The sequence below is a fragment of the Phacochoerus africanus genome, chromosome 9, assembly GCF_016906955.1.
Source record: "Phacochoerus africanus isolate WHEZ1 chromosome 9, ROS_Pafr_v1, whole genome shotgun sequence".
NCBI classification, from domain to species: Eukaryota; Metazoa; Chordata; class Mammalia; order Artiodactyla; family Suidae; genus Phacochoerus; species Phacochoerus africanus.
The window spans coordinates 36177738-36190008 of NC_062552.1; the positions used below are offsets into that span (position 1 = coordinate 36177738).

The window sequence follows — 12271 nt, forward strand, 5'->3', positions numbered from 1 at the left end:
GATATTGAATATCATAAAGAAGATATTACAAAACTTGCTTATTATTGTTTCTTACACTTTATAGTATTTTTCTTTTTGTCAAGGTGTAGTCTGTGGTGGTCTTTCTAAGATAGGATGCAGGGTGGTAAGTTTTCTGTCTGAAATTCTGTATGTCTGAAAAATGGCTTTATTTCACCTTCACCTTTGAATATTGGCTAGACATAGGAATCTCCATTCACAGTCCTTTTTTGTTTTGTTTTCTAATGCTTTTTAGCATTAGAAGTTTTTGTTTCCAGAGTTGTTGATAAGTCTTCTCTAAATCAGATTCCGGATTGTTAATAATTTTCTTTCTCTGATAACTTTTGGTATTTTCTGTATTTTGAGGTTCTAAATTTTTTTTGACAATATTATTATACTCATACTATACCTAGCATGGTAACCCTTTCATTCTGAATGAAACGGGTCTTACGTCCTTTTTAAATTTGTTTTTAATTCCAAGAAAAAGGTATTATTTAACTATTGGTCCTCCTGAATTAACTTTATTTCTCCTCCATAAACTCCTCTTTGTTAGATATTGGTACCTCCAGAGCTGTTTTCTATGATTCTTTTCATTAACCTTTGTATCTCTTTACTCTTCTATCTTATGTTCTGGAAGAACTCCTTAGCCCCCATCGACCTGGCTCACTAATTTGCCCCTCTGTTTTCATTCTGCTACTGGACCATCATTAAGTTCTTAACAGCAACAAGGGTATATATTTCATTTTCAAGCTCTCCTCGTGACTCTGTTGTTGCATCCTGGACGGAACAGCACGTTTTACATTGCTCGCTTAGTTCTTTTTTTTTTTTGTCTTTTCTAGGGCCGCTCCCGCGGCATATGGAGGTTCCCAGGCTAGGGGTCGAATCGGAGCTGTAGCCACTAGCCTACGCCAGAGCCACAGCAACGCGGGATCTGAGCCGCGTCTGCAACCTACACCACAGCTCACGGCAACGCCGGATCGTTAACCCACTGAGCAAGGGCAGGGACCGAACCCACAACCTCATGGTTCCTAGTCGGATTTGTTAACCACTGCACCACGACGGGAACTCCGCTCGCTTAGTTCTGAAGCCCTCCAAGCTGTAAATGCTTGTTCTTGTCTTTTTCCGCATTGGCTGTCCTCCTATTTCTGGTCATTCCCAACTGTGAGCTCACATTTCTGAGACTCTCAGCTCTCTCTCCGCTGGGGCAGCCAGTCTCAGGTGAGGGACCGGAGCAGCTGGGGAAGCCTTGCTGCTTTCTGTTTTCAGTGAGAACAGGAGATGGCCAGAGCTGGAGACGGCAGCGGTGTCCAGAGCTCATGCATTCCCTCTCCCTCCTGGGCATTGCCACCTCCCTGGGGCCCTTCCCTATTTCGCCATCCTAAATGCTGACCGAAACACTGGGGGAGGGGGGAGGAGGGAAGAAGGAGTGCACAGGGGTTCACAGCAACAAACTGCTCCCAGCACATGGCTCTGCCACCCCCTCCGTGGCTGTTCCCAGCCCTCTCCTGCTCCAGGGGGCCACCCCGTCTAGACTCGGGGCCTTCATGGTGTGGAGCTGGGACTTGGTCTACCCTTTGCTCTTGCCCATCTCAACCCCATGGTTCAGTCTCCCAGGAATCCCTGGAAGCTTCAAGTCCCTCCCTGGTGGAGTTTGCTTCGAATACTTGGGTGTGGCTAGAGAGTAAGAAACTTCTCTCTGTCAGTTCTATAATCCCCCAGATTTGGAGGGAACCTGCAGCATATGCTTACTCATTATGATACCTTGAACTACCGCATTAAGACTCCTACCCTTAAACTGAGCCATATATCTCTGACTACATAGGAATTAGAGAAAACACGGGTACTTATTGGATATGTTGGTCATTCCTCCTGTTTGCTCCTAGATCCAATCTCCACTTTTCCCTTGCGTGACTCTGCATCACAGGAACCTGCACTCCCTGCCTCTTTCAACAACTGGCTTCTGGGGAAGTCCAGCCAGTGGGAGGCACTGGCGGAGACTGGAAGCGGAGATGGTGGGAGAGGCCAGGGCTCCCTGCCAAGATGATGCCTCTGCAGCACCCACGGTGCTTTGGAGGTCCCAGCCCCTCCTGGGGCAGCACCTGTCACGGTCCAGCTAGTGCTGCCAGCACCCGTCTTGGGCTTTGGTAACATGACCTCCTCCTGAGGTCCCCCCAGGCCTGGGGGTGGGAGGGCTCCTGCTGCTCCATCCCTGGGGTGTGGCAGAACCCTGCATCTCCTGTACAACACACTTCCTAGATGAAATCCCTTTTGTGGAGAGGCCTGGAGTGGTTTTGCTTTCCTGGCTGGACCCTGATTGGAAGATCAGAACTCCGAAGAGACATCTTCAAAACCAATATTGGCTAATTTCTTCGAGGGGAAGGGGGCACCACAGTGAAGGAACTTTAAGCTGAGTTTCTCAGCCTCTACAATAGCCCAAGTTATTTCAAGGAGTGACACGAAGGTCTTTAAAATGTGAATTTTGGCCGTATATTCACCTTCACCGCATATATGCCACAATGCAGTTTTGTCAGGAAAGCCTTGGGGCCTATCAGACTATTAAACACAGGGTTCTAGAATTCGGAAGTGCTGTCTGAGAGGAGGAAGGCTCGGAGTAGAGCAGGAACCTTGCTTCAGGCTTCTCAAGCTTTAGAACCACCTTCAGGGGCAGCCGTGAATGAGTTTAAAGAAAATACTTTATCATGTCTATTATGGTTTGCTCTGTTGAGCGAAGGTTATGGGAAATGACAGTAAACCTTTAGAAAAATCTTGTATAGGTTTATTTCTTATGCAGAAGTGGAGAACACCACTGCCTTCTAAGCCTAGTCTGTTGCTGTCACTCCAAAAGTGCTTAATAAGCAGCGAGGAAACACGAGTGCCCGGCACGGGGGCTCGTGATCAGAGACGGAATGAGCAAATCTAAAGGGTCTGAAAGATGCCGCGCCTACGCGAAGCCCTGAATACCTGCTTTCATTCCCATTCTGAGTGTATGAACTGTAATATATGGGCCATCCAGTCACCAAAGGAGAGAGCTTACTTTGGCATGGGATAAATTGGTGCTTGCAGCAAGATGCTGTTTGATACAAAGGACGTTTCTTGAATTCCTTTCAGATTTGAGAGCCACAGCTTAAGAGCATTTGGTGTCTACGTTTTAAAAGCGCGTGACTCTCCTACAATCCCTTTCCTTCAGCTGGCACGAGGAGGAGATTCCCATCCTCTCTATGCCCCGTTCTTTACTTCCTCAGAGCTGAGGCGGCAAAAACACTGCCAGCCTTCTCCAGCTTTTCATGGAAAGCCGCCACTCTTAACTGGCGCCTACAGGCAATCTCAGACTGTCCCGGGAGACCTTCGTGCTTTGAGGTGAATTCATAACGTTAGGGCCAACAAAGAAGTGCACACAAACTCGCACTGTTAAAGGAAAAGAGAAAAAGTCTGCAGGCTTACTGAAGGAGCTCTGCTTCTGTGAGCACTTCTGTCCTCCGCTCGCCAGTGACAATGGCCAGTTCATCCTTCAGTTCCTGGATTTCCTTCTGCAGGCGCATAATCATCTGCAAAGGACAAGGCGGGAGAGGCAGTATCAACTCCTCATTAACGGGAACTACTCGACAAACACATACGTCTTTTAATGTTTAGGAACAAAAGTGTAGAGAATGATATAAAAGGCACTTTTGTACCCACCACCCAGCTTGGCTAAATCTTTACATTTTGTCTAAATCGTTCTAGGATTTTTTTTTTTTTTTTAACAGATAAAACATTACTGACGTAGGAGTTCCTGTTGTGGTGAAGAGGAAACGAATCCGACTAGGAACCATGAGGTTGCAGATTTGATCCCTGGCCTTGCTCAGGGGGTTAAGGATCCAGTGTTGCCATGAGCTGTAGTGTAGGTCGCAGATGTGGCTTGGATCCCGAGTTGCTGTGGCTGTGGCATAGGCTGGCAGCTACAGCTCTGATTTGACCCCTAGCCTGGGAACCTTCATATGCCACAGATGTGGCCCTAAAAAAGCAAAAAAACCCATTACTGATGTAACTGGAGTCCCTCATTCCTATTCCCCTTCTGTTCTTCCTGGGGTGACTGCAGGCATTTCCCTGCATGTGTTTATATGTTTACTCCATATGAACAGATGTGACTCTAAATAATGTATGATGTCATTTCACATGCCTTAAACTTTACATAAATGTTACCACGCTGCATGTCATTGCAATGTGCTTTCCCCCCTCACGTTATGTTTTTTAGAGTATTTTTGTTGCTTCATGTGGCTCTAGTTCATTAATTTTCATGGATGTGTAGTACTTCAGTAAATATATCACAATTTATGCATTTGTCTCCTGGCGATGGACATTTAGGAATTTTACTTTTGCTGTTATAAACAGTGTTGCTGTGAACATTATAAATCTCTGGGTACATATGGGAGTGTTTCCCTACAGTATGCACTTTTTTTTTGGCTGCACCTGAGGCATGCAGAAGTTCCTGGGCCAGGGATCGAACACGTATCATAGCAGCGACCTGAACCACAGCAGTGACAACACTGGATCCTTAACCACCAGGCCACTGGGGAACTCCTACAGTGTACACTTAGAATTGTGTGGTTATAGAGTGAGTGCATCTTCTTTTTATTATATACTTACTGCTAAATTGCTTTTCAGAGTAGGTTTATAAATTTACACTCTCATCGGCTACATATATAAGCTCCTGTTTCCCCACATTTTTGTTTCTATGTACGTAGTCTTGCCAGACGCTTTAATTTCGCCAATCTGGTAGGAGTAAAACGGTCTCTCACCTAGTTCTAATTCGTATTTTCATGATCATTACTGAGGTTGATCATTTTTGTGTGTGTATACTGGCTGCGTGGGTTTCCACTTCCATGAATTATTTAGTCATGTGCTTGCCTATGTTTCAGTTGAGTTGTTTTTCTTTTCCTTATTGATTTATAGGCTCCTTCACATATTCTGGATGAGAACCCTTTGTTAGTTTTATGCAATGCACATTTTTTTCTCCCAACCTATGTCATGTTTTTCACTTTGTCATGTTCTTTTCGTTAATGAAAGTTGTGAGGGCCACACCCATGGCATACGGAGGTTCCCAGACTAGGGGCTGAATCGGAGCTGCAGCCACCAGCCTACACCACAGTCACAGCAACGCCAGATCTGAGCCTTGTCTGCGACCAACGTCAGAGCTTACAGCAATGCTGGATCCTTAACCCACTGATCAAGGCCAGGGATCCAACCCATGTCCTCATGGATCCTAGCTGGGTTCGTTACCTCTGAGCAACAATGGGAATTCCTTCAATATAATTTCATTACCAACTTCTTTTGTTATGAGTTGTATTTTTGTGTTTTCAGTAACATCTATTTTAGAATTCCATGGTGGTGCAGTGGATTAAGGATCTGGCATTGTTACTGCTGTGGCTCAAGTTGCTGCTGTGGCATGGGTTCAATCCCTGGCCTCAGAACTTCTGTGTGCCAAAAAAAGAAAAAAAAAAAAAAAGAAAACCTATTTTACCAAAAGCCATAGGAATATTTTCCAATACGTTCTTATAAAAGTTTTAAAGCTTTGCTTTTTACCTTTGGTTGACTTTATTTTTGCAGAAAGTGTGAGAAAAGGATCTAATTTTAATTTTTTATGGCTAACCATGCAAGATTTGATATTATAGTACTGTTATATAATATATTTCCACTTGTAAAATGTGTCTTTTTCTGGGCTATTGGTTAAAAACATTTGTATACTTGGCTATATATATGGCAATAGCACACTGTTTTAATTCTATGTTTTAAGACATTTTGGCATTTAGATGGAACAAGCTCCTTTCACCTCGTTCTCTTCCAAAATAGACTTGGCTATTCTTGATTATTTGCTTTTTCAAATAACTTTTAGACCCAGCTTATAAAATTCTATGAAAGGTCCTCCTCAAATTTTAACTGGAAAAAATTTTGACTAAAAGGTTAATTTGATAGGATATTAATGACATTGAGTCACCACATCCCATTGATTCCTCTCAATATAGATTATTTTTTCCTTTTGTCTCTTCTTGGGCCGCACCTGCAGCATATGGAGGTTCCCAGGCTAGGGGTCGAATTGGAGCTGTAGCCACTGGCCTACACCAGAGCCACAGCAAGTCAGGATCCAAGCCACATCTGCGACCTATACCACAGCTCACGGCAACACCGGATCCTTAACCTACTGAGCGAGGCCAGGGATCAAACCCACAACCTCATGGTTCCTAGTCAGATTCGTTAACCACTGAGCCACAACAGGAACTCCTCAAAACAGATTTATAGTTTTCTCTACAAATATCTTACATGTCTTTAATTAGAATTCGTTTCAAGAATTTAAAAGTGTTTGTTTCTATTGTGTGGAATTTTTGTAAAACTGCATTTTCTAATTATTGGCTTTTGATATATAGGAAGGCAATTCATTTTTATGTGTGGATCACACAGCAAATAATTTTCTGAACATCATTTTGGTTATCTGTTTATATGTTATTAAACACTCTTGGATGTTATATATGAACAATCAAATTGTCCCAAAAAGATGTCTGTCTTTTCAAATCCTCATAAATAAATAAATAAATAATTGTTTCTGCCTAGCTAGAACTTCCAAGTACAGTGCTTAAGACATTCTTGTCTCATTCCTTCCACATTCCACCTTGAAAATGTTTGCTGAGGTTTTTGGCTGATGCCCTTAATCGCTCTAAGGATGTTCCCTTATATTCCAATTTTAATGAGTCTTTTCAAAGTACGGATGAATGTTTAATGTTATCAAATACTTTTCCTTTATCTAGTGATGTGATCACATAATTTTTCCCCTTTAAACTGTGAATGTGATGAATCACCCTAATTCTTGAGATTTTATTTTTCAGTATGAACTACTTCAGGCATACAAAAAGGTATAAATACCACCTTGTGCCTACTACTTAGCATAAGTGAACACCAATGGACCAACTACTTAGCTTAAGAAATAAGACATTACAGACTCCTGTGAAGCCCTCGCCCCTGTATAAACTTCCCTAAATGAATTCCCCATTACCATGACCCTAAATGTGGTGTTTACTTTTCCCATGGCTTTTTTATTTCTTTTATTAAACATTAGTACATTCTCTAATGATATATTATCCTTAAATTCTTGAAATAAACCCAGATAAGTCATGATACCACCTATCATATTAGTGATCATATGGTCATAATGCAAAGTTCCTAAAACAAAAACTAGCAGGCGGAATCCAATTTTTATTCTCCTTTCAATATACAGTAAACTTAAAAACATCAGGTCTGGCCTTCTTTCCTTCCTTCCTTCCTCTCACGTTTCCTCTCCCCGCCTCCCTCCCTTTTTCTCTTTTTCTCTCTCGCCTTTTGGTAGCTTTGTTATTATTGAGTCAATTTATATATTACTTGTAGATCTACTCATGTTTTTCAATTCTTCTTGCATTAGTTTATACTATGTTTTTCTAGGAAATTGTCCATTTTGTTTAAATTTATTGCCAAAGTACTTTGTTGTTATTTTAGGACCTCTATTGTACCTGCAATATTAAGTCCTCCTTTCATTTCAAATATTATAGTATTGATTTGTGCCTTCTTTATTCTTTTCTTCATTAATCCTTCCAGAGATTTTTCGTTTTCTTAATGTAATAAAAATCAGCTTCAGATTTTGTTCTCTTCCCTCTGTCTTCTTTCTGTCTTTTGCTTTCAATCATTTTTACACTTTTTAGTTTCTGTCCTTCTGCTTTTTGGATTGACTTTATCATTTATTTTCCAACTTCTTGGCTTGAGGACTACCTGACTAAGGAGGATTGAACTTCAAATCCTTGAGGCAGAGCCTTAGAATTTCAGGTTTTCAAAGATACCACATCTTGTCCTACCTCGAGTCCAGGGGAGGCAGACAAGTCTTCCAGCATCTCCCTGTGCCAGCGCACATCTCTGGCTCACCCCTCCTTGGGTTTTATGATGGGGTGGGGCAGGATGTCTTAGGTTTGTCATCTGCCTTCCAAGGTCCAGAGGGCCTTGACTTCTATACCTTCACCCTCTACTCCAGGACAACAGCAGCCTCAGCTTTGTTTCCAGGACCCGGAGAATTCCCTTACTTCCTTAAACCTCAGATATGTATTTCCAAAGATGCCTGTTAAATTTTATAGATGTGAGTTATAGGTTGACTGCGCCACATCAACAGGACCAGCAGTCCAAAGAACACGATGCTGAGGATGTCAAACGTGTCAGTGCTCCTAGAATTGTACTTAAATGCAGGGATTGAGTGGGTCTCAGCTGTTTGCTTCTTTTCAAAAACATTCATTTTTTTTTCTTTTTGCTTTCTAGGGCCTTATCTGTGGCACATGGAAGTTCCCCGGCTAGGGGTCAAATAGGAGCTGTAGGTGCCGGCCTACCCCACAGTCACAGCAATGTGGGACCCAAGCCACATCTGTGACCTACACCACAGCTCACGACAGGGCTGGATCCCTAACGCACTGAGCGAGGCCAGGGATTAGACCAGCATCCTCATGGACACTAGTCAGATTTGTTGCCGCTGAGCCACGATAAGAACTCCCTCAAAAACATTCTTGGAATCACCAAGCGATGCAGAATAAGGATCCTGAGGTACTGTCTCTCCACTAAATTTATGCTGATGCCATATTTTCCGCTTCTACTAGGGCCTCCAAAGTCAAATCTAACAATCAGATTATCTTCCGTCTTATTGAACAGAAATCCGGAAACCAGGCCAACTTTTCACAATTGTGAGATTATTAAAGTCACGCCTCCGATCAAATTACTGCAGGAACTTTGGAATGAGAGCCATCCTTGGAAGACTTGGACCCATGCCCCATCACCACAGACTGGCCTGTTCACAGCTCTTTTATCAGCTTGTCTCTCTGAGGTACCAATCTTTGGAAAGAAAGCAAATCAAATCCTTGGTGACCCTGATGTCACAGGGCTGGCCCCACATGTGCCATTAAATTTTGAGAGTATGGTACAGGCTATCCCATCCGGTTGTGTTCTGGATGGTTTTGAGGACAACTTTTCAATTGTCACGTGTGCTTCAGAAAAGCTCTGTACAAAATAATGAACAAGAATGTCAGTTTTTAGAAGCAATTATAAAGGAGATCAGGAAATAATACTTCTCAATTACCAGATTATTCTGCACCAGGAAGACCTCAACATTTGTTCAATTATCAGCTATTAGCTTTTGACTCCTGGTTTCTCGACTCTAAATCTCTCACGGACTGACATCAAACACACAATGATATTCGTCCTTCTTCAAATTTCTCAAGTTTCTTCAAAGAAAAGTCTCTTTAGCTTAATTCGAAGGAGAAAATAACCCCTAATGTCTCATATGTTTATTTTCCTTTAATTCCAAAGTTTTGTCTTCAGGCTAATAAGCCCATCCTTGTCTTTCTCATTTTGCATAGTAATGTCACAGGGCTGCTGGCAAGGTAGGGACAGCAGAGGAATTCATCCTAGGAGCTCAGGTCCACTTGACTTGGGCCGTGAACTGTGTCTCCTCTTCCAGTGGGGGCACTGGGTGATGCTGGTCTCTGACTAGGGCCTGAACTGGGAAGGGCAGCTGCCTCACCCACTGGTTTCTCCAGAAGAGAATTCCATCCTTCCATCAGGGAGCTTGGGCTTCCGGAGGCAAGCAGACAGAACAATCACCCTCCTTATTCTTTTGTCCTCCTTTCCCTACCCTTTGAGGAGATGACTTCAGGGTACGAAGGGCAGACACTCAAGAGGAAATCGTGAATGTGGGTAACAGTGAGTCTGAGATTTTCTTTGGTTGGAATTTGAGAAATCTGTAAATGAAGCACTGTTAGTAAGAGGTCACGTCTTTTTTTACAACGCATACCACCAAGCTTACACCAGCTTTTTTTTTTTTTTTCCCCAAAAGTCAAGTGATTTGCAAAGTAATATAGTCTTAATTTTGGAGTTTGACAATTGAAATATTTTATTTAACATTTTCAATGTTGGCATGAGTGAATTCCTTGTTGCATTATACTTGTGGAAGACTAATAAAAGAGAGAAAAGAAAAAAATACTTGCATTTATAATGAGTCATGTAATGTGCAATATTTCTCCTCAAAAAAAAAAAAGCCCTTTGATAAAGAAGACTTCATTGTTATACAACTAGAAGCTTGGCTGTTTTTCCACAGATCAGACCAATTATTAACTTTTTAAAATCTCGAGAATAAGCAAGAGAACAGTTATGCAAAATATTGTTCTATTTAATAACCATTAAAACTTCTTTTTCTCAATAAGCTTTTCTTTTGGCCACACCTACAGCATGTGGAAGTTCCTGGGCCAGGGATCAAACCCATGTCACAGCAGTGGAGCCACAGCAGTAACATCACCGGATCCTTAACCTGTTGAGCCACCAGGGAACTCCTCTTGATAAGCTTTCATAAAAGATGGTCTATTATTATTGCCCTTTAGAAAGTTAAACTGATTTTCTTGAAAGGCTACAGCTTGCCTGAAAATGTAACTGTTTTCTGTGTGTGTCCTCGGAACTCCCTGTGCATCTGACCAATGGCACAATGAGGCGCTGCAGGTAAGAGCACAGGGCCTGGACTCAGACTGCCTGTGTCTGCATCCAGCTCTGCTGCTTCTTAGCACTGCAACTCAGATCAAGTTACTGAACATTCTGTGCCTCGGTTTTGTCATCTGCGAAGGAGAGGGAGAGATAGCATCTACTAAGAAGGTTGTTATGAGAATAAATGAGTTAACACATTTCCAATATTTAGAACATTGCCTGGTTGGGGGAGTGAATGCCCCCATACCCCCAAGCTTTCGCTAATCTTTGGCATATTTTTACTTTTTAAAAAAAACATAGATAAAAGTTGCTTACCAATCTGGGATCTATTTCTTCATTAAGAACAGCTTCATTCTTTATGAGTGCCACTCGCTGTGCAAATCTGCAGGTAGATATAGACTCCTACAAAAGCAAAATAAATCTGTAAAATAACAAGGCATAGAGAGATGAAATTTAAGTTTTGTTCAGAAGAGAAACATGTACACCTACAGAGTGACATGCGTAAAACGATGAAGAGACACGTTTCCAAATTAGGGCCTTTTGCTCTGGAACATTATTTTTCATTCAAATTTTGTTTGGGCTTAATAAAATGACCCATGTCCAAAGTGTGGGAGATCCTGAGGTCCTATATGACAACTGGCATGTGTTTTTCAGCCACTGATCTGTCATTCAGAGCCACATATACACAAACCATAATCACGGTAGGTGCCAAAATCCATAAACATCAAAGTGTACAAAAATAAATATTTTTATGTAGGTCCCAAAGGAAGGCTTTTCAAGGCATCTTTACAACACACTTGGGCTTGGCCTTGTTTGGGGAGGCACCCTTCTGCTTCCTGTTCTCCTCCCTTAGAGAGAGTCTGCACCCCATGCATTCAACGGACATACGTGAAACATCAGGTGGCTCTAGAGCCGCCCAGGAAAGCCATTTGGCGGCCAGCCCCTACCAACGTGCCCTGGGTGTCATACCCAGGGACATGTCCAGAGACACATCCTGAGACGTCTCCAAGGCATGGGAGCGAAATCAGGAGCAAAACAGATCTGGAGAGGCTGATGGGCTTCCCCTCATGTCTCTGGCGGAGGTAAATAACCCACCAGCTGGTTGTCCAGAATCTGTGCCTGAGGTTTTCTTCAGGCCGTCCTGTGCTACACGAAGTCGATTCTTAAATGGGGTGATTACAAGGCTGGCAAATAACCCCACACCGTGACTCTGGAGGGTATCTGCCTCTGAAGGCATACCCTAACCCGGCTGAAAGGATGGGAACCCACCCAGGACCCTCGACTCCATCTCACAGACCAGCAACAAAAACTCAGACACCTACGTCGATATTCCTCTTCTCTACGGAGAGTGTGGCGATCATGGTGGTCATGCAGTTCCCTCCCAGGCTGTCTCTCAGGACGCTCGTCATCATGGAGTTCCTGTACGGAATGTGCGCCCGGTGCTTCTCTGCGAGGGCGATGATAACCTGCGGCCAAGGAGAGACAGAGCATCAGCTTAGCAGAACATGCACATCTGACAGACAACGGAGCTGTGACCGCAGTAAAAATACAGCATGGAGGAGATGCAAACTATTGCCTTTAGAATGGATAAGCAACGAGGTCCTGCTGTACAGCACGGGGAACACTATCCGATCACGTGTGGCAGAACATGAGAAAAGAATGTATATATATGTGTATACACACACACGTGTATAACTGGGTCATTTTGCTGTACAGCAGAAATTGACAGATCCCTGTAAATCAACTATAATTCAAAAACAAAAACTAAAAA

The 12271-nt window shown here is 42.8% G+C and overlaps 1 protein-coding gene across 1 annotated transcript in view; it reads right to left on the minus strand.

The window, feature by feature from the left end:
- KIF6 (kinesin family member 6) overlaps positions 1 to 12271 on the minus strand; it is a 356939-nt gene that overhangs the window by 210116 nt on the left and 134552 nt on the right. Inside the window, exons 8-10 of the mRNA XM_047796598.1 lie at positions 11823 to 11966; positions 10816 to 10902; positions 3439 to 3542 (exon numbers count right to left, since the gene is read on the minus strand). Coding sequence (XP_047652554.1) covers positions 3439 to 3542; positions 10816 to 10902; positions 11823 to 11966 — 335 coding nt within the window. The remainder of the gene's footprint in view (positions 1 to 3438; positions 3543 to 10815; positions 10903 to 11822; positions 11967 to 12271) is intronic.